This window comes from Leptodactylus fuscus, chromosome 1, assembly GCF_031893055.1.
Source record: "Leptodactylus fuscus isolate aLepFus1 chromosome 1, aLepFus1.hap2, whole genome shotgun sequence".
Classification (NCBI taxonomy): Eukaryota; Metazoa; Chordata; class Amphibia; order Anura; family Leptodactylidae; genus Leptodactylus; species Leptodactylus fuscus.
This window is the reverse complement of record NC_134265.1, coordinates 289634222-289662089: the sequence shown is the minus strand read 5'-3', so window position 1 is coordinate 289662089 and position 27868 is coordinate 289634222. Positions and strand designations below refer to the sequence as shown.

The 27868-nt window shown below is 40.4% G+C and overlaps 1 protein-coding gene across 13 annotated transcripts in view; it reads right to left on the bottom strand.

Annotated features, from left to right (window-relative positions):
* Positions 1-318: 318 nt before the first annotated feature.
* The window catches only part of RAPGEF2 (Rap guanine nucleotide exchange factor 2), a 177055-nt gene continuing 149505 nt past the window's right edge, over positions 319-27868 (bottom strand). For 6 of the 13 annotated variants that reach the window (XM_075287879.1, XM_075287894.1, XM_075287939.1 and 3 more), the window contains 22 exons: positions 22622-22799; positions 20675-20811; positions 20248-20406; positions 18894-19046; positions 18596-18760; positions 18082-18189; positions 16740-16943; positions 16434-16542; positions 15998-16244; positions 12927-13084; positions 11751-11991; positions 10936-11319; positions 10058-10269; positions 9849-9972; positions 9016-9039; positions 7809-8032; positions 7223-7399; positions 5967-6119; positions 5414-5630; positions 4221-4780; positions 3178-3501; positions 319-2020 (listed from right to left, as the gene is read on the bottom strand). In XM_075287879.1, the coding sequence (XP_075143980.1) occupies positions 1995-2020; positions 3178-3501; positions 4221-4780; positions 5414-5630; positions 5967-6119; positions 7223-7399; positions 7809-8032; positions 9016-9039; positions 9849-9972; positions 10058-10269; positions 10936-11319; positions 11751-11991; positions 12927-13084; positions 15998-16244; positions 16434-16542; positions 16740-16943; positions 18082-18189; positions 18596-18760; positions 18894-19046; positions 20248-20406; positions 20675-20811; positions 22622-22799 (4284 nt within the window). In that variant the 3' untranslated portion in view covers positions 319-1994. The remainder of the gene's footprint in view (positions 2021-3177; positions 3502-4220; positions 4781-5413; positions 5631-5966; positions 6120-7222; positions 7400-7808; positions 8033-9015; positions 9040-9848; positions 9973-10057; positions 10270-10935; positions 11320-11750; positions 11992-12926; positions 13085-15997; positions 16245-16433; positions 16543-16739; positions 16944-18081; positions 18190-18595; positions 18761-18893; positions 19047-20247; positions 20407-20674; positions 20812-22621; positions 22800-27868) is intronic. The other 7 variants (XM_075287888.1, XM_075287910.1, XM_075287973.1 and 4 more) reach the window with 5 other exon arrangements.

The window sequence follows — 27868 nt, the reverse complement described above, 5'->3', positions numbered from 1 at the left end:
ACCGGCGTTCACGACCGGACATCTTTCAAACCCATTCAAATGAATGGGTTTGAAAGAGTCCTGCAGCTTTCCGTCTCCTGCCCTGTTTTGTGCAGGAAACGGAAACCTGTATGAACGGAGACTGGGTGCAGATGTGAACGAGCCCTGACTTGACACATTTTTATAAGGTAAACAGCTGTAAAAACGTGTCAATCAGGCGGACCTACAAAACGTGATGTGAAAGCACCCTTACACAAATGATGTGCTGCCATGTTTAACTCCTGCAATGTATTTGGCTGTGTATCGCTCAATGAACCAGTAGAGGAATCAGTCCGCAGAAACTGTTATAATATTTATTTATTCTCCAGCTTCATACAAACTGGATGTAGAAGCATAAACATAGTACATTTCTACCATTTTCAACAAAAATATAACCAATATGTACAATTATTGTATTAAAAATACAAAAGGGATACAGACTCTACCAATGTCTTTCTAAAAGACATACAGGTACAAGTAGTATCAAAAGCATGATGAAATCACCAGTTAGTTGTACATTCTGCACTTGACATCACAGAGCGAACTGAGGTTAGCAGTCCTATAATCTACCGTTATATGATGCTTCAAACTTTTGTGCAATGTGAGATAGATCTGGTCTTCTGTCTGCCTCTGTGCAGCAGGTCCATCACCTACATAAAAAAAAGCTGGCAAATAAATGCATATTACATGTAAAATTACATAGGCATAACTGACAATGTGATATAGAGGGAGGGTAGACAAAAGCCATGATAACAGGATAGAGAATCATTAAATAAAGCACTGCTGTCACCTAAACAGTGAAAAAACACTGTCATTTCTTTCCATGTTTTCTTTAACCTTGTATACATATATATATATATATATATGTTAACCACTGATCAATATGATCAGTCTAGATCAAATGGAAAAAAAAAAAAATCATAATAATCCAAGATCATAAGTTCCTCACACAGGAGTACTACTCAGATTGGCAGCCTTCAGATATCCGGAGTCTGTGCAAAGGGATGGCGATTTCAGTCATGAAAGTGTAAAATAGCAGCTGTGAGCAGATGAATGCTACACATGAGCCTTCTCTACAAGTGCAGTATCCCATAGTCCGCATGTCATATACATGAATGTGCTGCATTGCCAGGGATAGCCTAGATGATGACCATGGTTGTTGAATAGATTTTTGCTTTTTTAGATGGAGGATGAAAAAGCTACTGAATTGCTCAGTATTCACAACTAGTAGCAGTAGTTGAATGTCCCAAGCTGCCGTTACTTTAATGTAATCCAGTTCTTTTTTTCCAATTAAAAATCTCTATATAAACATAAAAAAATAAGTCATAACTTAGGTGTGAAATAACACTGTAAATATCCTGATGTAACAAATAAGATCTCCAAAGTCAAAGCGCGAACCGCCATGACAAAGGGCTGCCCACGCCGCGGTCGTATTGTAACAGTATTGTAAACAGAACAAAACCAACTAAAAAAAAAAAAACCTGTGTACGGAGACTATTGAAATGCAATCTCAGCTGAAGTTAAAAATGCCTGATATAAGCACATGACTAGCCTGCCATACAAACAGTAGACAAAGCTAGATAGAGGACTAAAAGTTAAAACGGAGTTTAAAAAAAAAAAAAGAAAAAAAAAAAAAAAGACACCATCCAGGCATGAAGAAGTGCAATAGAAGTCATTGCTCATGTGGTGACTGACAAGTTTGGAATGATACTGTGCAAGATTCAGCCAGCTACCACCAGATCGCAGCTTCCTGCACAGTCTATCTCCAGCAACGTGGCTTGGAGAGGACGAAAAGTGCCACGGTGATGTCTTCACAGTATTTCACATGCCAGGGAGTAGAACAGAAGGATAGTAGATGCCCAGTGCTGCTTATAAGGCAGATGAGGAAACTGTTCCACAGACTCCAGTCATATAGGGCATCCTCTTGTGCTCTCCATTACAGGTGATGGATCCTAGAACAGGACAAGGTCTTAGCCTCATACAGCTGACACTTGCTCATCATCTGCAAGAGGAATAGAAATACAAATGATATTCAAGACGTGTACAGAAAACCTGTTATTGTATACATCTGATAAATGGGGGAGATCTGCCTATTTGTTTAAAGGGGCTCCATCAGCAAAATTATGCTGATAGAACCCCACATATGCGTGAATAGCCCTTAAAAATACTATTCAGGCACTGCTAATGTTATATTAAACTACCCCCCCCTCCGTTTTAAAATAAACCCCTAAAACAGACTATGTTCATCTTAACAAACGTGCACGGGGGTCGGGCATTCGGGGTCCGACGTCATGTTCAGCCACGCCTCCTCTTCCAGCGATGTCCTCGGGTCCTGTCTAACTCGCGAACTGACATTGATTTTTTTAAAAAAATGGCGCAAGTGCATGCGCAGTAGCATGTTGCTACTGCGCATGCACCCGCGCCATTTTTTTTTTTTTTAATCAATGTCAGTTCACGAGTTAGACGGGACCCGAGGACATCGCTGGAAGAGGAGACATGGCTGAAGAGGACGTCGGACACCGAATGCCCGACCCCCGTGCACGTTCGGTAAGATGAACATAGTCTGTTTTAGGGTTTTATTTTAAAACAGGGGGGTAGTTTAATCTAAGTTTAGCAGCGCCTGAATAGCTTTTTTTAAAGGCTAGTCACGTATACATGGGGCTCTATCAGCATAATTTGCAGATAGAGCCCCTTTAAAAACAACACATAAGAATGTGTCCCACTAACATCTATGGGACACCACTTCCATACCCACAACCACCACTATCAAGAGTACAGAGTGAGCAGTGCAGGGCCCAGCATGTGCTGCACGCCTGGGGAAAAAAGCTGATCTGCAGGGGTCCCAACAGTCAGATCCCTGCAGATCTAAAACTGATGGACTATTTTAAGGCCTACTAGTTAATCAGACCCAATGTGTGGACTGTCTCTTTAACATAACATAATTGCGTATTCATTTAATTCATTCATGACCTACTCTATCCCTCAGAACCTGACCCCTCCATTTTGATGTTATCCTGCACATATAGGACTGGACCGCATGGGAAGGCACCACCCCCATTAGATTTAAAAACAATTTGGGTGTCCATTTTTGCCTGGACAACCCCTTTAAGTAAATTCACCCACAATCAGAACTTATTCTCAAGTTTTTAGATCACTTACCATCATCTTTTGCAGCTACACCTTGTGTCTGATATTTAGCGAGCCTAGGGTCTGTCTCATTTGGTTTATGCCATTGTGGCTTGTTAACCGGCTTGCTACAAGGCTGATTATGAGAAGGTGGAGATGTAGCCGGAGCTCCTTCGCTGTCACTCCTTCGGGCCATCATCCTGGAGCGCTGTAGTGCTACGTTATAATCTGGAGGCTTCCTAGATAACTGTGGGTGTCCATCGGCAAACTCTGCTATGGGAATTCCTACATATCCTGGAGGTGTTGGCGGTGGCTCTCTGTATCGACCATCCTTCCGTGCTGTGGTAACACAATACACTACCATAAGAGACAATTATTGTCACAAAAGAAACGAAAGAAAATATAAATCAAAAAGTAAATGCATACTCTAAAACGCCCTAAAGACCTCTCGTAATGTCTACCTATTATTTACTTCCTGCAGATTAGTAACTGAAGTTTAGCTACAGTAGAGGGGGGTCTCAAAGGCAATCTGAAAGCCAGATCCTTTTCCTCAACAAGCTCAGACCTCCATGTTTTGCACAGTGGCCCCAATTGTTCGAAGGATATGCTTGTGTATAAGACCAGCGGACCAGAGGAAGTCAATGCTATTTTCCATTACAGTTAGAAGAATTAAAAATTAAAGGCAACTAAGATTTTCTTTGCCCCCTCCATAATTTCTTTTCATTACAAAGCTTGTCCTTGAGCACACATGGTTCTTCATCAGTGAGCGAGCTCCATTAACAGATTGTGTGTAATAAATTGGTGCCTTCTTATACTGCCCAGTCTATGTTTACACAGTATTAAAGGGGTTGTCCAGTTTCAGCAAACGTTATTGTTTGCATAATGCAAAGTAATACAAGTTTCCAATATATTTTCTGAATCAATTCCTTACAGTTTTCTAGATCTACCCCAATCTCCTTAATACCCCTGCTTATCTTGAGGAATCTCTGTCTTTATTGCCATGTGAAGATCTTACATAATGCCTGGCACCACAAGAGTTACTAGCAGATGAAACAAGTAATATAACATGTTCTTACCAATTAGCCCCTTTGATGAAGATGCTGTTACTGCTATGTGTGTGGGTACAGGGGGAACCTTTGCTTCCTCTGACATCTGAGATGTTAGGCTACTGGTTTCTGCTTCGAGAGCAACATCTTTTCCACCTCTTCTCTTAATGGTGCCTGTGTCCCCCTCAGAGTCCTCACCCCAGTAGCCAGTGGATGATGCCCAGCTTGCTCTGGACTGTGCTTGATCTAAAGACTCTCTTCCCTGATTGTGTCTGCCATACTTTGTGCTATGATCAGGAAAAATGGCCTGGTCTAGATGAGTCCCTGATGGCCAATAACTTGCTCCATCCGATGTGCCGTCATAATGAACATGACCAAATGGAAGAGTCTCCCAGCTCCTCTGATGCGGTATAGTCTGTATGTTATCATGAGATCCACTAGAGCAGGAGGTCCAACTACCACGTCCACTGTCCGCAGCATCCAATGATGCCCTATCACCTTGGTCCTGGGAGAGCTCCTCCATGCTGGGAGAAGACAGAACAGTTGCAGCAGCATATAAGCCCCTACTCTCTGCCAAATGTGCATAAGGACTGCAAAGAAAAGAAGAAGATTAATACGCATGCCACATCAATAATTTATTCATATAGCTCATTTTCTACATACAATAATTTGGAATGTATTAGTATATGTGATCTTTATTAAAAAAAAAAAAAAGAAAAAAAAAAAGACCTGTCTTTTCAAAGAAGTTTTGCTTTGCACAGTTACCCCATGCACTGTGTGATAAGTCTCTGCTCACACTTGCATCATCGCTTAGGTTTTCTGTTGCTTGTAAACAGATTTTATTGACTTTAAAAGGATGGGCCCATAAACAATCAATGGATGTATGTAAAACCCCACTGATCACGAGAACAGGGCTCTAATGGGATGATGAAAATTAACAGACAACTATATTTTCATCAATGTGTCTGTGCTAGGAGGGTGCAGATGTATTTTACTGATGCCAAAACCAAGTGTTGATCACAAAGGGAAGGGAATTTTATTTATTTTTTATTAAACCTACATATTTTAGGTACTACTACTCTTCAAAACCTTCATGAAAAAACCTGAACATTTAAACCCAGCCTTACTAATGTACATATTCTGTCATGTGAAAAAATGAACTGTTGATATACCACATACTGTACCACACATAAAAGACTTACTGTAAGTATTCAGACACATACCCTATGCAATGGTCTACGTCCATCATCACCCTTCTGTCAGGCCGCCCCACACCTAGGTTAGTCTCCACTATGCTCACTGAGTGCCTTTGCCGGCGATCATCATGAAGGTGCATGCCGTCAAAAGAGGAGTTGCTAACAATACTAGAACGGGAAGAGATCTCGCTGTGGCCCGAGTCTGAGAAGTTATCCACTGTGCCACTGGCTGCCAAAGCATAACCTGCAAAGCAAATTAGTAACATGTTAGCCAGGATGAAAGCTCGCTGTGTTCATTGTGTATAGGTAACACTAACTTCTAATCATACTTTTTGTGTTTACAATGAAGTATTACAAAAAAAGAAAGTTGTCCTGGTCATAAAGTGGCACCAAACTCCTAGTCATGAAGTGGTTAACTTGCTACACTGAAGCTCAGAGTCAATGGCCTTGGTGACAAGTAAAATATGTGCTACAGATGTCACGGTCCTCAATACAGATTCTCCTCCGTGTCTTTCTATATGCAGCTACATGTCAGGGTTAACCTCGACGCCATTGCTTTCTGAACATCGGGCCATAGTACCTTTTCTAGGAGAGCTCTGTGGAGAGGTGGGTGGAGAAGAGAGCTGCGATGAAGCATTCGATAACGTGTCATCTGCCCCTTTCTTGTGTCGTTCTAAGCTTCCTTCTTCTGATAACGAAAGAATTTTCTTTAACGCTTGTGGAGAGTTGATGCCTTTTAGAGAGGATATATATCAGTATGAAGGAACCTGATCTACTATTATGGGATGGGGAGGGGACCTATTTCTCTACTTTGTGGTAAACAATTCCAGGGTGGACAAACAGAAGGGAACAGTAAGTTGAAGAGAGCGCTTTACGACGTTGGATCTAATAAAGTTGCTAGGATTTGAACTTTAAGAGGCATAATAACTGAGGACAAGGAATGCCTACTCTTACTCTCTACTTAAATGGGTATTTCACTGGAATATGCCATCACTTTATGATCCTGGTATTCCAAACTCAGGGACTGCCAATAATCTTGGAAAAGAAGGGGCCACAAATCTAGTTTAACACCATGCAGGAAACTGCAGTATGGCCATAGTTACGTGAACGGTACCGGATGCAATTTCCGGAATGGCTAAAAGCACCACTAGAAAAATGAAAACTTTAAAGAGAATGTTGTGCCTTGGCCAAAGTGATGGCATATCCTAGCACTGTGCCATCATATTATAAAATAGGAAAAGGCTACAAATAAAACGTAACGGTTCCTTAAAACAACTTGAACCAACATTACTATAAATATTTAAATAAAAACCCTAATCTTAATACATAGACTATTATAAAATACTTGTTATAGGCTTATTAATCTAAAATTAAGCATCCTGTATATTAAAGGGGTTGTCTTATGATGAAAACCACTGTTTTAGTGGGAAAATCATCATAAATAGGTGATCACAGCCTTGGATATTCTTTCTTCTATGTGCCAGAATAGAAAGAAGATAAGACCTGGCACTTCCATGGTCATCTCTTTGGCTACATTTTCCTTGTGCCAGTGTTTTTGTGCACCTTCTAGCAGTGCTTACACTGGGATAGGCATAAGAACACCTACAGCTTGTGAGACAACCCTGTTAATGTGGAGAAAAATAAAGCCTGCAAACCACAAGATCTTGACCACAGCAACTTGTCTGCAGTGCGTCTTAACCATGTTCCCACAAGAGGCCTTTTGCAGGTGTTTACTCAACATTTGCAGACATTACCCACTACCCATAACATACCGTCCCTCAAAATGTGGGTTACGTAAACCAAAGTCTATTAAAAAAGGTAATTCATCTCACTAACCGAAGGGAGGAAGATCCTTGACTGGCACCTTCTTTCTAGAAGGATACAGAGACACAGCCGGCACCTGTAATGCCTGATTTGCCTTTAGTGTCTGCTGCTTCTGCTGCGTTGCTGCCCGAGGTGCAACCGGTGATGTGTCTGGTTTCCCTGATCTCTTGTCACAAGGTGTTTTTGGCACTTAAAAAAAAAAATTAAAAACAAATTAAAAGACATTAAACCAAAGAACATTAAATCATCCATACCTACATCGGTAAAAATAAGGAATTATTCACAATTTGGGGAAATTTACTAAACATGACATGATCGTCTTCTGGTCCAGAAATGGCACTTTTTTTGAGCATTTTGAGAAAGTGGACAGTGAAGAGCAGAGATTACGACAGATTTGCACACAGGACATTCCAAGATGTGGCCAAAATTATTAAGAGGCCGGAGTCTCTTAATTCTGATGTATCTGCCACCAGCGCTCTTAGTAAATTCCCCCAATGAATGCCGTTCACATGAAGCCCTCTGCAGCACACAGGGTTAACAGTCAAAGATGCTAAAAACCTACATGGATATAAACAGATTTTGCTGTATTACTGCTTACATGTATTTGTTGCTGGCTCACACTGCAGCGATAGCGTCTGCAGATTCTCTTCATCCATTTCAAGATCTAGATCGGACAAGTACTGCTTTACTTTGCGAGCCATCTGTGCATCCTCATACAGTTTCTTGGCATTGAGGAAAGAGCTGCGTCGTACTCGCTTCTTGTGACCGCCGGTCTGTGCCACATCAAGGACAGCTGCATTGGTGCTACCCTGACTGAGGGACCTGGAAACAGAAGACCATTACCAATGAAAAAAACTCATCCTCGCTATGATGCCATGTATAAGGATGTAGTCATGCAAGGGTCACACAAGGGGAATTTATGCTCAACATGCCTCATTCCAGTAAGTCAAGCTAATACAAAGAAAATAACTAGAGATTATAATAAAAGAAAGGACCTATTACAGCGCATTTTCTCAGAGCATTACCCGCAAGCCGCAGCTACATTAAAAGGGATCAAGTAATCCGATCGAAACCAATCTGATTCTGGATAATGCAATGCTGCAGCTTCTAATTGCAAATTGTTTCTTGACCATTTCTTATGTTAATTAAAATATTTAAAAAATCCATTAAAAAAAATAATAAAGAGCTCATGCAGCAAAAACGGGCTGATTTTACTGCAGTTACTGGAGGCGAGCGGCTTGGTGATGGAGATTACGGTGTTAACTAGGTATGTTCTGGGGTCAGTAGCTGGTTAGTGTATGAGGCGGTCCACATTGATGACCATGCAGAATGGACCTAGAACTGTTACTGAGGAGGATGAAGCAGTCTTGTCACTTTGAGTTACCCTCTGCACAATGTTTGACTTACCAAGCCCACAGAACAAACCAGAACATAATAAACCGATCTTTCATTTTGGTAGGATTGGCTAAGTATATGTTTGGGTACATAGAAGGCAGTTCATCAACTGATCAGATATTCGCTACCTTTAGTCAAGATGTCTCATTGCTATGGCTGACGTAACATGAAGTTATGCTCAGAATAAGCATGTGTGTCATGTATAAGGCAAATGTCCATGAACCATCTAGAAGGTGTGACATTTTGTTTTCTTTGCGGAACTAACTAGATCAGTTCAGGAAATCATCAGTCTGCTGGCAAGAGGGTTAAAAGGTAACAAAAAGCGAAAAGCAAAAAGAAAGGAAATAATGCGAATGGGGAGAATGGAAATAATATGTGGCAGTGGACAACATGGTCACCAACAAACTCACCCCAAACTTCTCCACTTCTTCTTCCTGCAAGTGAGAGCCATGGAAGGAGAAGCAAGTATATAGAAGGAAATAGGGAGAAAAGGGAAGAAAGAAAGATCACAAGCTCAGAAAGAAAGGCCCAGACCACAAGACACACAGGAAGCCAACATGGCACACATAGGGGAGCATTATCAGCTGTGGTATAATGCCCTGATGTGCCCTAACACAATATACCCCCAGCTGCTCTAACAATTCCTACAGGGAATCTTGCTAAACCATACCAAACAATTTGTATGTGAAATAACTAAACTATTCAAAGTACTAAAAATAATCCATTAGTTTCAACAGATTGAGTAATGTTGTATTATCAGGGAACAGAGTCCACTATAATGCCATAAAGCTGCCAGTTTACTTCAATATCACCTTAGACCCTCATGGCAATATCACAGGACATGCCATTAATGTCTGACATATGTGAGTCTCTGTCCCAAGGCGGCATTTGACCTCCACTTTCAGGCACAGAATAAACAAAGAAGTGGCACCACTCTCTCCATTCACTTCTATGGTAGTGAGCTAAGCAAAACACGCTTCTAAGTTTTCAAGACTACTATAGAAGTGACTGGAGAGATCTCCATTCATTCTCCACCTGGGAGCAGTGGGCACCTGCTGCATTACCTGATGCTGGACAGGAAATGTTGTACCCTCTCCTGGAGATCAGGGTGGGCACCAGGGGTGAGACCTATTCCATAAATGTCTAAAATGGGAATACTAATGCATAGCGTACCATACAAAAGAAAGCAACTGTAAGCAACATATTTGCTAGTAGAATAGAAAAACTCAAAACGTAAGCGCACCTTGTACGGAACATCAAGGCAGGGTCCATGTTAACTGAAGCCATTCTACCCACATGGCGAATTTCCTTGGCAATCATCCTTAGTTTCTCAAAGTTCACTAGCCCTTCCACTTTTGAGTCATTGCCTAGAAGGAAAAAAACATCCAGTTTAAGCAGCCCCGTAAGATTTTATAAAGCAGACACCTAGAAATACTGTAATACTAAGATCACCTTCATGTAGGAAAGTAAGATCTTTCTTAATAACAGGAAAGAGAGGAATGATGGGAGGTTGGAGGTTCTGGCTGTTCAGTACATTCCGATATTTTGCCATGTTCCTGGATGGGTCAAAGAGGTCTTGCAGATCTTGAAAAAGTTTTTCATATTTACTAGGGAGTTTTTCCCATGTTGTTCTCAGTCTTGACACTGGAGCCAAATTTAAGCCACTGGAATTAGACAAAGAACAAATGTAAGTGTATTCTGGCTATTCAATGTTCATACGTCCAAACTGGCAGTGGGTAGGCAGCAGATTTTCTATAGTAGATTGTATAAAGTGATTACAGAAAGCAGACACATACAATGTAAAATAGCTGGGGTAATGCAACAACTACTGGGCCTTCTAATGCATAATAACTTCTGTAAGAGGTAAAACGAAAACAAATGTCCGTTATAAAAAAAAATAATAATTCTCAAGGCACCTATAGTTCAGAACTAAGGTAAACCTTGTTTATGGACTGACGTGGGATTCTGAGTGCAATTTTTGTTCTGGTCCAGTTGAAAGAGATCAGTTACCAAATATAACATGCACAGTACATTACTAAATAGGAGCATTTACCAAATCCTTACCCAACATTTCCATGGGGTTTTCCAAGACATTCATATGGGTGGCCTATCATTAGAGGGGTCTCCACAATACAGAATATACAGCACTGTAGCTGGGAGACAATAAAGAGGATGCAGTACTTGCATGAACCTCATTCAAAAAGCTAAAGGTGGGGTTGCCGGGAGTTGGACCCCTCTGCTTTGATAGTGATGGGCTATCCTAAGTATACGTTTTCCATGTGTTGGGAGCCCTTTAATTCTTGGCGGTAACAAAGATCTGATTTTCTTACCTAATAATAGCAAACATAGAGTTGAAGTTCTTGCACTCTCTACAATGCAGTGCGATCTTGATAAAATGTTTGATAATCTTCATTCTCTTAAGTTGGTTAGTTTCCCTTAAAATTTCAGAAGCCACCCAAAAGGTTTCTTGGTTAATCACTTCTTCAAAGTTCTTGAGGTTGACACATCCAGTTTTGGACTTCAGCTTGAAAAGGTCATCAATGTATTCCGTCGGCTCAATGTTCCGGAAAAGTTCAAAGTTCCTCATGGACAGCTGAGTCGCCACTTCAATAGTACTTAACTGAAGCAAAGAAATCTGACTTTCCCTTAACAAGTCCTGGGCATCTTCATCAGAGCATAGTGTTTCTGTCTCCATGTTGTTTTTAAGATAATACCTGAAAATAAGAATAATGGATTAGAAGAGAAATGTCACAGCTGCTGACTAGAGCCAAATATCTGTATGGTAAAACTATAATCGTTTTACATCAGAAAAATGTGTTAGTATTGTATTTGATTTCTATATTTTGTGTATGTGTATGTAAGTCCTCAAATGTTCAGCGTCATTAAATTAATGGTGCTCTATAAAATAATAATGATGATAATAATAATAGTAATATGGCTTGTTATTATATATAGTGACAAGGCTGCCATTATGATTTTAGGCCACTAGATGGCAGTATGGTCTAAGATTACTAGAGCCGACAGAAAAAGGATTACATCACCATGTGAATAATTTGCTAAATGAATCCTATCAGATAACAGTATTCCAGGTCAGACCCCTAGGAAAGAACTATGCAGTGCTAGTACATTAGAAGTGATTACATACCTGCCACTGAGCTGTATTCTGTCTGCTAGCTTAGACAGCTGATCTGGGAGTCGCCGCTGTTTGATGACACCTTCAGGAGTAACGGAAACCTCACATAAAGAGTACGCATCTGGCACGGCAGTCAGGGCAAACTCCCTAATAGCCTGTATTACCACCTCCTTTGCAGTGGTGTCTTTGCTTATCATTATATAGCGACTTTGTTGGTCGGCCTTAAACACCCTCAGTACTTGGTCAGGGAGATCTTGATGGAGAAAAATAGATAAGATAGAGTAGAAATTAGCTTTACATTACCTTGACATTATCATTTTTGACGCTTTACTGTAATATATATAACAGAATACGTTTAACACATTTTATTGCTCATAAGATTTAAGTTATTTAGAAAGTAGTGAAAAAATCAGCCTGCATGTACATGGCAACCACTTTATGGCAATGTAGAGCTACGAATTGCCAAATTCATATTTTTCTAACGATAAAGGAAAACACTTGAAATAACTGCAGGACCCTCCATATCAGCGGTCTCTTGGAACTATTACATTGAGTGCAGACAAGAAGGGAATTTGTTCTCCTTACAGAAAAAAGGTGCCATACTTAAATTACCAATCCCTGCAATGCTCCCATTGTTCTCTGTACTTCTTAGTCTAGGAAAGACCGCCATGAGACCACTGCGCCCAATACATGGCTGTAATGGTTCACCGCTATGACATGGCTGTGATGAGACGTTATCCTTGGAGCAGGACATATAGAGCTAAGTAAGGGGACTTGACAAGGAAACAGTATTTTTTTTTTTTTTTTTTTATAGGGGTTCTTAAACTCCTTTTAATATAAACTTTGTTGCGGATTTGCTGTAGATTGCACAAAATGAAAAACAAATCCTAAAAAGAAAAATCATTCAAAGCTCAGATACTTAAACACATGCCAGAAAATGTAAGGCAGTACATTATATTCTATGATTAACTGATGCATTAAGAAAGCTAAAAATAGCCCTAAATGTGGAAAAATAAACACTGGCATAAGCCGGCAGCTGCACGAAAGACGTCTCGTACAAACAGCGCTGGTAATGAACACAGATCAGCATTAGCGGGTTCTTGGGAATGTCACTGCCTAGTGATAAGTGAGCAGACTCAGCCGAGGAGAAGCTGGCAGTGACAAGAGACTGGGTGAGAGAAGTCTCACCTGGGGTGGTGTTAAAGTCCAAGATGCGATGATGAGACTGCAGTAAATCTGGGTTGCTGGATGACAGTGTTCCGCTGACTGGGAGCGTGGCAGGCATGTGCTTGGTTTGCCTCAGACCAACAATGCTGTCATCTTGAGATTGTCCAATTCCAATGTCGCTGAGAACAAAGAAACCGCAGATGTTAGTTTCCACTACATAGCTGAAACAGAAGGAAGGACTAGCCCTAGTGAACCATGTTTGTTACACTAAGCTCTTAGAGAAGTAAAAAATAGACAGTCAAATACATGAGATATGTGTCGGCATGTTTTTAACAGAGCACCATAGCACCTGACCAGGTCTACTGTAACCCTAGCTTTTTTGGGGTGTACGTGCAGAAACAGATGGGTAGTAACCCCAAGGATAACAGACAATTCCTGTAGCCCACATAGCAATATATGGTAGACAGTGAATTCCCTAGACTGGTCTTTTACTACTCGTTCACTTCTGCCTTGGACATTACTTTTCAGAGCTTCGGTCAAAGATTCTGCCATATGCGGCATCATTTATCCATCAAAGTGACCCAATAGACAATATTCTAATATTATACATTGCGTGACAGATGCAGCAAGGCCTTGAGGATTCCATTATGAAAAGAAGCTAACATGCAAACGTGACCAGGGCTTAAATGCAAATGTGAACACTATGTATTATCCAATGCTACATCTGCACACAACACCTAAGCATAACAACACACTGCTAACATCGAATCTCTGGAAAACAAAATGTGCTAGGGCTGTATGGATGCCGTGTGTGTGTGTGTGTGTGTGTGTGTGTGATAAGACCCACTCATTGTACTGTGATAATGCTTTGCAGAAAATGTCAGTGAACTTCAAGGAGGTAAATGTGTTTTCACGTGATACTCAAGAGAATTGCTAAGGGGGGAGCACAAAACCTGTCAAGTGTGAACTTTCTCTGGATCTATTTCGACAGCCACAAATTAATGTCAAGTAGAAGGACAATGGGGGCGCTGTGAGCTCAGTGATACAGATGGAATGCAAAAAAAATACATTTTATATTACATTTTAAATCATCCTAGTAATGCAGTGGAAGCATTGCTGTTATGGTGCTGCGTTCACATGGTCAGTATATACCATCAGTATTCATAATCCAGAGTGCGGGCCAAAAAAAAAAGGGGTACAAATTAGAGATGAGCGAACACTATTCGGAACAGCCGTTCCGAATAGCACGCTCCCATAGAAATGAATGGATGTAGCCGGCACGCGGGGGGTTAAGCGACCGGCCGCCGGCAAAGTCGGCGTGCCGGCCGCTTCCATTCATTTCTATGGGAGCGTGCTATTCAGAACGGCTGTTCCGAATAGTGTTCGCTCATCTCTAGTACAAACCTTTTCTATACAAGTCTTCTCTGAATAGGCTCCACTTCTGATTTTGGCCTAAAAATACTGATGCAAAATATTGACTTTGTAAAAGTATCCTTAATCCTACCATGTTCCTTTTCTCCTACGACATTGCGACTTACTGTAGCCAGAAGCAAGACAGTTCTGTCACTAGGGGGCATGCCTAATGTGTGTTCCTAGATGTCAGGCAAGTAATTGTCAGTCCCACTGATTAATTCATGTAAGAAATATAACTTCTGGTTAAACCACAAACCTTTGTAGACTGAGAATACAATGCAATGGGGAGAGGCTCAGTACGGTTCACAGGAAAAGCCATTCCCAGGGCCTTTGAAGGCCGTCCTGCTATTGAAAAGTCCTTCCGCAGTACAATGAACTTTTTATGACTCCAGGACTTAAAGAGGCTAGGACTAGTAATAGGCATGTTCTGTACTCAGGGGTCTTCATACAAGTAGGGTCTGACTAATGCGGCACCTATAGAGTCCTGCTTATGTGATATATTGTATGTTACAAGGTTCTCACCAGGAGCAAAACATACTACTACCAGCGAGAGGGAACATGCATACAGAACAGGGTCTTTAGCAGTCTGCCACAGTTACAAGGATTGTGCCTAGAAGTACACATTAATTGAGAAATGGATATAAAGGGATTGCAAGAACTCAAACAGTCCACCAAATATAGAGGGAAAGTTTAAACACTTCCCATAAAGAGTTTCTCCTGTAATAAACAACTTTGCATAAATGAATAGTATAGGTGAATATAAGAAACGTTGTAATATATGTTATATTTTTTTTTCACTTCTCATACAGTTACTTTCGACATATTAGTCTATAAAGATGGGAGATGGCAGAAAAGATATTCAAATAATTGCTGCTGCTACTACACACTGCTACTCTAATCTCTTATCACGCTACTAGATTGGACATAAGAGGCTAGCAGAGTAAAGAATATGGCAATAAATCAATTAACTAGCCAGCAGGAGAATCCCACTCAACTCCTTCCTTCACCAGTAAGCTCTATGTGTTAGGGGTAGTTCACACGGAGTAAACGGGCGTGTATTTTGGCATATAATTTTACATGTGTAAAATAAGACTCCCATTGACTTCAATGACATTTTACACGTGTATTTTGACGTGCATTTTGGTGTGGTTTTTTTTTTTTTTTACACATGTAAAAAAAATGTCATTGAAGTCAATGGGAGTCTTATTTTACATGTGTAAAATTACATGCCAAAATACACGCCAGTTTACTCTATGTGATCTACCCCTTAGGCAGCATTCACACTGAGTTTTTTTGGTCAGTAAACTGACTAATTCCTCCTCCAAAAAACGCCTCACCATACAGTCCTATGGTGAGGCGTTTTTTTGGAGGAGGAGTTTGAGTCGGTTTCCTGACCAAAAAACTCAGTGTGAACGCGGCCTAAGGCTGAATACCAAGATAAATATTATGTAAACAAGCAGTTGTCTTCTTCGAGTCCTCACACTCGAAGTTTCACAAAGTTTCTTATATTCTATTCATTTACAAAAAGTTGTTTATAACTGGAGTTACCCTTTAAACACAGCTGATAGCTCCTTAGCGGGCTCCATGTTTAAAGTCCTGATGTGTCAGGAAGGAATTAAAGACCATATAAAACAAATATTCTCAATAACAATGGTGTTAACGGGGAAAAAAATCCTTACTTGTAAGGCTTCTGAGGCAAAATGCTGATCCTAGTTTTATCAAGAATCTTCTTCAGCTTATTTCTTCCTCCAACAGTATTGGCTTTACCCTTTTTGCTGACTTTTTCAAGTCCAATAACTTGTTCAACGTCAACAGCAAGATCAGGAATAGAGTATCGACTGGCCTTCTTGATATCACCAATTTTGGGCAAATGTGGGGCACTATTTCTCTTTTCTTCCAACATTCGTGATAAAAGCTCTTTAAAGACTAAAGAAAGAAAGACACCAGGGAGGAGGGTTTACAAAAAAATACAAAAAAAGAAACACAAAGAAAGACGAGTCAAGAATCTTAAAAATATCAAGAAAATTGAATACTGCTCTAATTTATTACAATTCCCATATTTCTACCATGTATATTCCTGGCGAGGAGCATGCTATAATCACACAATCCGCTTACCGAATAAATTGGTTTTCACAGTGATAGACAAGTGAGTGTTATTCTTCAGGATTTCCATAGCCTTTGTTAGCTGAATGTTTTCAAAGTTCTGACCGTTCACCTCCAATATCTACAAGTAAAGGGCAAGTAACACAACGTGATTAATAATCCAAGCCGTGACATTTACCTTCCTGAGAAAGGACTGCTTGGAGTAGCTTTTTCCCCTTTAATGTATAGGGATTGCAGAGGTAATAGATTTAATTGACATGAATTATTGAACTGACTCTTTCTTCCCTTTCTTTCCCAGCAGTCAGTGGTCTACCATACCTGATCCCCTCTCTTTAAACCAGCCTCAACAGCCTTGCTTCCAGGATCCACGCTGTCAACGAAGATACCAAATCCCTTGTCTGACCCGCCCAGCAGGGTGAAAGGCAAAGGGGCTTCACGAGACGGCTTAGTTAGTGTTATCAATCTTCTCTTTGCCTTGGCAGCACATGCAATATTTAGTAGCCTCAGATGTCCACCCATTTTCTGAAAGACAAAATTAAGGAGGGTTAAAAATCACAGCAAAACAATAAATGAGAGTAGAATATACAGGAAAGGAGAAGGTGAATTTAACATTGGAGTTCTATTTTTCAGGTGCACATAACATATAATCCATAAAGTAATGCGGGGTTGCAGTCGCGAAGGCACTCTATTGCACATGTGGTGGGAACGCTCCCCGGTTCAGGCCTTTTGGACCGCTGTCTTCGGCTTCATGTCCTCTGTAGCTGGTCTCCCTATCTCCCCCTCCCTAGGGCTGGCGTTATGCTTTCTAGACACCGGTCTTTCCCCACGGGTATGCATGTGGTGCTGGGTCAGATAATTCTAGTGGCCAGATCCATGATAGTGAGGCAGTGGAAGTTTACACCCTGTATGACAATAAATGAGCTGATCCATTATGTGGACTTGGCTTTCACCTTGGAGCGGATGTTGGCCACCAAAAACCATACCTTCTCCAGTTTCTGCTCCAGATGGGCTCTCTGGTCCGCTTTTATGGAAGATAGGAGAAATCCCTGGGCCAAGACTCCCCTCTCCACCCCTAGTGCAATTCCATAACGGGCCACGCGCACCGGATCATGGTTGCCATTATTATTGTTGGTACTCCAATTGTTATGGCCGTTTGCACTTCTATTTGTATACTGACCTCTTTATCATTGCCATTCCCATTTGAATTGCACCATTCTGCTTTGAACATGCTGTGTTTCTTTTTTTCCGCTCTTAGATACTTATTGACTTTATTATGCCAAATTTGTTTTTACTTTTAACAATGTTTGTTTTCCTCCCTGCCCTATTCTTCCACCGCCTTCCCTGTCCCTCTCTTCCCTTCCCTCACCCCCTTACCTTGCCCCAGGCCCTGTTCGGAACGTTATTGGCTGCCACTCGAGAACTAACAGGACTACTGTTCATGCTTTTGTAGCCATTGTGTATGCTTCTGGTCTATATTAGTTAAGAGGTTGTTTGCATTATTGTACTTGACGTATAGTACTGTACGGCCCGATTCGGCCACAGGTTTTTAAAAGTCTTTCCTCCCTTTGGCCCACTGCAGTTTTGCTTTTCTTGTATTTTGAAAAAAAGTTTTCTTCAATAAAAATCAAATTTTAAAATAATCCATAAAGTAATGAGTTACCTCTCGCTCTAAGTTATTTTCAAATTCCTCTAGAAATCGAGTCATAGCGGGGTCACCTTCAAAGTCATTAAAGTGATTGTTCACCCAGAGCAGCACTACTCGGGTCACCTGAAGGAGAAAGGACAGTAGCGACAAGCTCAGCCAATGAACAATAAAACATAGAAAATTACAATCATTTTTCTCTGAGACTACAGGATGTAAACACAAGCAAAACCTTTAGTACAAAGCCTTTTGCTGATATTTTTCTTATAATGGTTGAAACTTTGTAGGCACCACGCTCCCTCAAGTAGTGGCTTACATTTTTGTTATAACTATGTCAATCCGAGGGACTTGGCGCTCTGCTTTAACAAATCAGAGCTCTGACTGATACGAAGATATTTTAGGAAATTCACATTAAGGTTAAAGAGAAGAATCACTCTAGACAGGATGTTATTATTCACGTCCACCCCCAAAGTATCAGTTTCACAAAGTCTGCCTTTTTATATTTCACCATCTCAATAGTTTAGTCTCTAACCTTATCCCTAAGGCTAGGGTCATTAAACCACTCCAACAACTTCTTTCCAACTTCCATGGGACTTGACAAAAATGTCCTGTAGGTTAGGAGGAAATCTTCAATGTATGTAGGATCAACCACAGAATGTTCCTCTACCAGATGCATTGTTAGTCGTTCTGCAGTTCCCTACAGATAAACATTAAAACATATGGTTTAAGAATACATTAATATATGCAAAAACCACAGAATAAGTAAAGCATTACCACTAAAGTATTACAGTTTACACTAAAAATGTGTCACAGTGAAGCTTCTCTGTTACCTTGATGACAATGTGACCTTTCCTGGTGCCAGTACGATCCAGCTCTCGGTGCTCTTTGACCATCACTATTTCTCCTTCTTCTTCCACTTTTTGCATGTTCTTCTCCACCTGGTTCAAGATGCGGCAATAGTCTTGTTGAGCGATGCAAACAAACTGTGGAAAGAAAGTAGTGATTTATGGGAAGTATCAAAGTAAAAAGTAAAGATGTATTACAGCTTTATGACACATACAAATTACAAGGGTATCTAGCCTTTGCATTATTCAAGATTCACAGCATGCTCACGCTGCTGCAGAAAAGCAGTATAATGCTGTTAAATCTGCTGATTTTTTATTTATTAAAAAAAAAAATAATGTCTGACTTTTCTGTCCTCTTTACACCTTTAAGTGAGTGAAGTCCATGTGTAGTATAAAAGCTGTGGGCTTTTCATCCAGTTTTCCTGGCAAAAAACTTAGTGTACTGTTTATTTATTTTTCTTACTTGCATATCGCCAACATATTCCACAGGGTTTTACAGACAGTCAAGTTATACAGATTTCCTATATACTATATTTGTATTAACTCCTCATGGTTTTCTAGATTTCTGCTGTTACTCTGTTTACCTCCAGTGGATAAAAATTAGTCCATGGTCACATGATGTATACACAGGTGTGCAACTTATTACAGTTAAAGCCCAGTAATTAGACATCTACCTGGTAAAGAGCTGTGTACCTGTGTGTGCATCACATGACCATGGACTGCATATTACGTGACTATGGACTAATCATTAGTAAAATGTGTTAAAAAAAAAAAAAAAAACAGGTGCAAAAACGGAGGCAAACAGATGGTTTATCTGTTTCCATAGACATCACTGGTTTCATTTGCATCCGTTTTTTGCATCCATTAATCTGATGTAAAAAAAAAAACAAAAAAAAAAAAACACACGATGTGAATGACCCCAAAAACTGTACAAATTTTCATTATATAAACAAATCTACAAATACTATACATTACACAAACAATTTTGTGAAATTGGACAACCCATTTAACCCTTGCACACATGAATTTTCAGTGCGGAATTTCAGTACATTTTTTCCACTCCTGCTAATATGCCGTAAACCTTTTACCCTGGAGAATCCAGCTGATCAGGGCGACTATTTCCATAGGCACAATGTACATGATCGCATGATTAAGCAATGTCATTACTGCAGAAACAAATGGCTCTGTATTATAGATAAAGCAGCAAACACCAGTGATTACTACAATATAAAAGATTTACATTCAGCTACAAGGAAAGATCAGGGGATTACTACATGAAGTGCCAGACTGTCAGGCAAAGTGATACTGTGCAGCCTGGCTCAGATCTTCACCTACGTACCTGGCAATCATCCACTTTGGTTCTCATCACTCCCTTCATGTATTCCTTCTCCATGGTTGGAGAGACTCCAAAGCTGTTTCCCATGCAAAGAATTTCTGTCCTCCCATCAGGATATGTCACTTCCACTGAGCCATTTAAAATGACTGACCAGGAATCGAGCTAGAGAGCCAGAAAAAGAGGAAATTAAATTAAGTGCTATTAAAATCCTGCTGGACATGATTAGACCCCAAGGTGACCAGCTCTGGGTATTTCACCTTTGTGGGCTCACAAAACTAACCACAATTGGGAAATAGGACGTATAAAGTTTTTAGTCTGCAGAATACCTCCGCTCCTGACCGAGAGAGATCACAGACACATATCCCAGCCATCTGTAACAGAATGCACACAACATCTAAATTGTATCAGGTAAAAAACACAATTCTCTAACCTCCTCTCCATCATTTAGCACGACTGTCCCTGCTCGCTCCACCACAGCAAACACCATGACAGCACAGAGCTCACGCCTGACAGACATTGTCATGTTGGCAAAAGCTGGCAGCTGATGCATGAACTCCAGGAGTTGTTCTAGAGAGCAGAGAAAATAGAAGACATTAAATAGACAGTACACTTCAGAGATCTTTACTAACAACTATACAACGTTAATGCAGATTATTATTAATAGTCAATACCCATTGAGAGAAAAAAAAATGGATTCATATTTTGGCGGTTCTAATTTTTACAGTATGGAATATTGCACAGTACATCATTAAAAAATGGTCTAACTTGCCGGGTCTTACAGTATATGTTCTATCATTAAAGAAGCAACCATGCTGGTTATAAACCACTACCGCCACAAAAAGCGACAACATGGAAAATACTAATGTGGGGCTGGATATTGGATGGTCTGATATAGTTGTCTCATCTAAATAACTTACAGGGAAAATCCAGTCCTTATGCAATGATACACATAGGAATCAATATAAAAATACTACTAATACACAAATGTAAAAACTGTACAGAAAACTAAGACTCCCATGTTTTTTTTTTTGTTTTTTTTTATATTAGCTACGTCCCATGATGCACCTCTTCTACTATTTTATAAACCCTGCCTACCCTGGAAGGTGCTTAGCTGTGATATGACTGTGTATATCCACTGTCTAGGGCCTGTGTAACATACAGAAATTATATAGTCTACATTGAGAGGGACCGGTGACGTCGCTCAGATATGTCACCGATTCCTTACTGGTGACCACTGATTGGATCAGCAGTGACATGCGATGTAGGACCTCCAGGGAGGAGAGTCTGCTGGTGCAAGTGCAAGAACATGATGGTGCAGATGAAACAGTAAGGACTAATGGTGGCACCATTCTCCTGGCACACCGGCAGCGGAGCTCCTATTAGACAGGAGGATGTGCTGCTGACAGACTATTATATTTTTTTTTCGTCCTGCTGACATCAGCAGATTGTTCACTGGACAATTGCCAGTATTATTAGAAAAGCCAATTGTCAAGTACGACGGTTTATATAAGTGTTCATTCCCACCAACTGGTTGCTAAATCATCCCGTCTAACAGGGATAACACAGGTAACAGCAGGAATTCCCATACAGCTTTTATCAACCACTCAGTCAGGGCTCCATTGTTTTCAAATGGAATCCACATTGTCCTATATAAGAGGGCAGGATTTTCTGAAGCAAATTTTAAATTTCTCGTCAGAAACCACAATGGGTAACCAAAATTAGACACACAGACTGGGAATAATCCGGGCGCAGGTCATCAAACTACAAATCCAGAGCAGAAATCCTAGGACTGGCCTTGGACATCTGCAGAAAATTCTGCACTGGACTGTTCCTTCTAAGAAATAGGCTGCCTGGTTAACCAACTTGTGGCTATATTCAATAAATAACATATAATACTACAACAACTATATGCTCTAAATGTATAATGGTGTATAGAAATTCTAATCATTATTATTATATCATACCGAAACCTATTTGTATAGAAATTTAACCAAAACGCCTGACTACAGGGACATTTTCGGGGAAACAAAATGTACAATATTAGAGCTATAGTAAGACAAGAATGGCCACAGGGACACAATGTACAGTAATGAGATCCTTAGAAAGTAATTTGAAGGGAGCAAAAAAAGAAAAGCCAGATCTTGGGAGCCGGGATTATTACTTATCACAAGGACATGGACGTACCGCAAGGTAAATACACAGTACATTGTGTGCGTATACATATTGATGAGGGGCTTTCATTCATCTTGTACCATTATTTGGAGCTGTTCTAGTGATTGATCGCTACATCCTGACCTTTATCTGAGGCATGTATATGTCAGCAATAAATAAGATTAAAAAGGTGGGCTAGTCTGTCACTGCCAGTAACTAGACTTACCAATGTCATCATCCGTCCTGTCAATAGGATCTTTCTCCAAGCAGTCTCTTACAATGTCTCGGCTCATTAATGGATCGGATGCTCTCTCAATGTCCTCTTCATCATCATCGTCTTCAGAGTCCACAGCAGTCTCTGGTAGCCCACTCAGGTCCATATCTCCGGGCTCACTTTCTGTGGCCTAAATAAGAGACCAAAGTGAAATGTATCATTATAACTTTAATACACAGGACTCTCATTTGGGGCGTTCATTCAGTTCTGTTGCAGGACTAGGGGAAAAAATAAATAAATTACTACCAATGGCACCTGACACAGCCCAATGACTGAAAAGGGATCCATTGGGTTTTGGTATAATTTTACTGGATAGAAAAATGTAACTTGCAAAGACTTTTTTTTTTTTTTTGTCCAGGTTTTTTGATGGATCCTCAGACACAGATAAGTTTAGCCATCATACACTTACTTTTGCCCACAGATGCATAATGTAAAGAGGCTATATGTTTGGCATAAACTAATAATTTCAAGTACCGCCTAATCTTCTGTTGTAGCAAAGTAGGGTATCTGTTTATACCAAATACTGCCTGGAAGTGGTCACCTCTTAACATGACAAAAGCTGAAGATCCAGGTCAAATTGGATTTAAGGCATATTCAGATGATGCAGCACCGCTGCATTTTTTTCTACAGGTAATAAAACTGCCCATGGATCTACTGCTATTTATCATTTTAGGGTATGCCCATGAACAATATATAGGCTGCAGATTTTCTGCTATGGAACTGCAGGAGAAAATTTATTGTACCCACAGTGGCAGCAAAGTGAATATCATTTTACCAAATCCATCCAAATATTGCAAGAAAAACTTTGCCGGAATCCCAGATTGTAAATTTACAGCTGGTGAATTTATGGGCCCTTTCAATATGCAGGGTGAAATCTGAATATTCTTTCACATGCTACAGATTTGCCACAAATTTTAGCTGCTGACACCATCAGTGCCGATGTTCCGGCGAGTAGTCATTTTTCTTTACAGTATATATTATAAATTTCATTGGAACTTGAGTCTTTTTTTCTACTGCAAGCAAGGTTGAACAACTAACCTCTTTGCATTGCAACGCACCTGCAGACCTCTCTGACACTGAAAGTGTTAAAAAAAACGCAAATGACTAATAACATTCTAGGAAACAGATGAGTGTGGCAGCGCTCCCGCAGAGGACATAATGAACCAACATTCAATTTGTCTGCATTAATGCAGTCTTTCCTAGCTGCCACTGAGAATAGGCAGCTGCTATCAGTTTCTTCTAGGCAGCCATGGCTTGTGTGACCACAGGAAGGCCAAAGTGCTGCAAAGAACCTCCCACCTGTCAATAGAATATCTAAATATTCACAGCAACAATGGTGAAAGGCAAAAAAATGTAACATCACGGCGTACGGTGATCCTCTTTACTTTCCGCCGTGTGAACTTACCCTTAAAGGGGTTGTCAAGTTTCAACAAATAAATGGTTATTGTTTCTATTCTGAAAACGTCTATGATTTTTCGGTATACTTTCTGTATCGATTCCTCTCCGGTTTCTAGTTCTCTGCTTGCTGTCACTCTACTTATTTTCAGACCATGATGGCATGGTCACGTGATGGCAAACCTAGCCATCAGTGAGAAACGGATACGGAAAGCATATTGGAAAATCGTATAACTTTTCATTACGCAAACAATGACAATTGTTTGTTGAAACTCAACAACCCCTTTTAGGGTGCATTCATATAGAGTGTGGTTAAAAACTGCATTAAAAGCACATCAGAAAAAAAACACACAAGAGAGTGTGCTGCAGGTTTACACATCATAGAATTTGCTGATTTTTTTTTTTTTTTTTTTTACACTGTGATCAAATGGTGTTTGTGAAAGCCCTGACCACTTATATTGTACTGAACATGTGCAGTATTTCAGAGCAGATTCTGAAGTGTGTGAATAAGCTCTTTGGGGTTGTACTGGTGATGTTGGCTTGTTGGACCACTATAAAAGTTCGGATGGGCTCCTGGTCTGTTCGAATTAGCTCCTTACATGTACAGAATGGCATTCTGCCAATTACTATAGCTATGCTAGTGCTGATGTGTCTGTAGTGAAGACATCTTTGTAGAAGGCAGTAGTATACAGGGAAAGTTGCTGTTATCTGCCATCTACAAATCTTAAATGAAAGCAAGCGCTTACATCATCCATTTCTTTCTAAATACAGAAATCCCTAGTGGTTTTCCTTTGCATTTGCAACACCACAGGCCATCGGAAAATAATTGCTTTATGGCAACACGTGATCATATTCAGGAAGCAGCATCTTGGCGGTGCTAAACAGCATACATTATATATACTGACGTCTGTCCTCGGCTGCTCCTCAGACAGCCCATAATCTATGTTCACACAGACAAGGTAATGATTATTAAGCTCAGGTCAAGTCACAAGTGCAGCTGAAGGACGCTCTTTACCTTTCTTAACCCTCTACCAACCATCCAGTATGATATTTGTGGTCTGGAGTTTATGTATTATTAAAGACACATCAGTGATCAATAACTGGCTGTACAATCTACAAAAACCATGGCATGTGACTGTTTTTACCAGTGGATGGCAGACAAAACATTCAGTGCCACCATGCCATCACAGACTTACAAGCAGAGTGTGTAAATGGTGTCTTACATGAGGGATGACAAGCCCCAAGTTGTCAAATGTCCGCACTACATCAAAGCCCTATATGTGACATATATGCTGGGAAAAGCTTCCATCGTCTCTTCCATTCAACTCAAGGTGTGTCCTTCTGGTCTTTAATCGAGGCAGTCTACTTCTGTATACCCTTCACATCAGACTGGACTTCTCTAACCATTGGGTCTCTAACAAAAATATATAAGTGAATACTTTCTATAACATTGTCGCCAATGAACAGTTTATGCCACAGAGCCTTGTGCAGGAGGCATGACATTGGGAAACCATCACTAAAAAGGCTGAGAAGCAGTCTGCACACAGCCTAAGGCTAGTCTACTAAAAAGTCAAATTGTCTCCTCCATTGCTACAACAATGTCCATCCCCACCATACACAGGAGACCCCGCAGGAGCTGAAGAAATGATCGGTCTGTCTCATTCATTTAACCAAATATGTCTGTCTCTTTCTTAATGAGTGTTCTTACCATGCAAAATGCTTGCCATACAAAATTCAGAAGGGGAATGAATATTTAAAGAGGTCTGTTATGAGATCAATGCTGAGAGCCATCTGAAGATGCCGTGTCATGATTTATTCACGTATGAAGAAAACGTCTGTGTTATTTTCCCTCCAAACTGCCGCACATCACATGACCGCTATTGCTGTCTGTAGTTACGTTAATACACGGTGATGGCGGTGGAAACCGAATGAGAATATAGGATTATTAGTTATTAAAAACACAATTTGGCAAAGGGGAATGATCCTTCCAATTAGTGCTGGTTAAATGGGGGTCTATCATGACAGCCCTGGTGCACGTGCTCATTAATCTGCCAGGGTCCTAGTACACTGAATATGCATGAGGGCATCTGTAAAACACATTATAATTGAATGTTTGTGTCCCCTTCATCATAACAGGCCTTCAAATGGCTATTAATACTAGCGCAATTACAGATCATCAGAAACAAGGAGGCAAAAGCATCAATCTTTATTAAAAGCACATTAAATCTTTACAGTCTGATTTCACCTATAAATTACCAAACAATGAACTAAGGCCTGGTACTCCGGTCTCACTGATAAACCTGTCCAAACACACTACATAACAATCTTGATATATCACCCTCTAGATTTTGTCCAGCCCTAAACTCTATGCTTTATTATCTCTACGAGATCAAGAGCTTGAAAGAAAAAGCTCGCGTCAAGCACACCCATCATTAGCACAGTGTGTGTATGTAAGGAATAACAATATTTATGCCACTTGTAACATAGAGAGAGCATCTGCACTGGTGAAAACTTTCAAAAATTTCCAACTTCTCCAAAGCTGGCGAGTGGAGACTAGCTGTTATAATGTCTGTCATACACAGTAAGGGAGCGTTCACACTACCGTCGGTGTCCGACATGTAGTGTCCACTCCTAGTGTCCGCTCAAAATCTGTCACGGACACTAGGAGCGGACACTAGATGTGTCCGTGACACCTGTCATTCACTTGAATGGGCATCGGGTGCGTTCTTTTGCACTCCGTGCCCGTCCTTCCCTGTCCGCAAGAGAAGATGTCCGACTTCTCAAGCGGACAGAGGAACCCTGCATGCATGTGAACGCCCCCTAAGAACAGGAGAATCTGCCCATCTAAACCTCACTCCAACTCTTTGGTGGGGTCATGGAAGGCATCATAAAGAACAAACTGACCTGTGTTGATATGAATTAAGCACTAAGGGTGAGCTAGAAACTTGCTCTCTTCCATTTCTAGTAGCATCAGTCTGTACCTGGGTTTCTTCTCCCTCACTAAACTTCATCTTACTCTCCCCACTCTTCCCCAGACTTCTATGTAATCTGATACCTAAGTGATTGCAGTCTGTCTAGTTCTAGCAAGATGTATTAAAAGGAGCAGTTTAAGAAAAATCAGCCTCTGAAATCAAAGTGTATGATACCCACTACATTTTTCATAAATATCAGACAGATGAGGGTACTACCTCTAGAATGCACACCCATCTTTAAAACAGAATCCCCTCCCCATTCAGCTTCTCCAACCTTCTTGTGAGGACTGCTCTGATTCCATAACTCCAATAGAAGTGAATAGGAGTTATGGGAACAGAATACAAAAGTGAGCTATATAGTTTTCAGAAAGCCCAAACATGGCCAACAGTCTTCACAGCGAGGTCGCAGTCCGGTAATTTGTGGGGCGCGAACCCCTTTAAGAAAATGTTTTTAGCTGCTTAAACACCTCCAAAATACTGCACATACCAGATAGCAAACTAGCATATGTGGAATGTATCTGGGTAAAATTAGCTCGTGAAATGCTTTGGAAAACTGAGATGCTGCTTTATTTTGGAGGTGTGCAAAAAAATGTGTAAAATAAACAATAATGCATATGTCCCAATACAATCGGAAGGAAGACGTTTCCAGGCACATCTGTTGCGTCTACCCTAGCTAGAATTTCCAAAATGAATGTCAGCTTACGTAGAATTAGCGGGCAAGACAAAAAGTAAAGAAAGTAGTATTTTTTTTATGCATTACATGGTTTCTTCTATACATCTGTACTATTGCTATATGCAAAGTTTGCTGAAACATTAGCGGCCATTATAACAA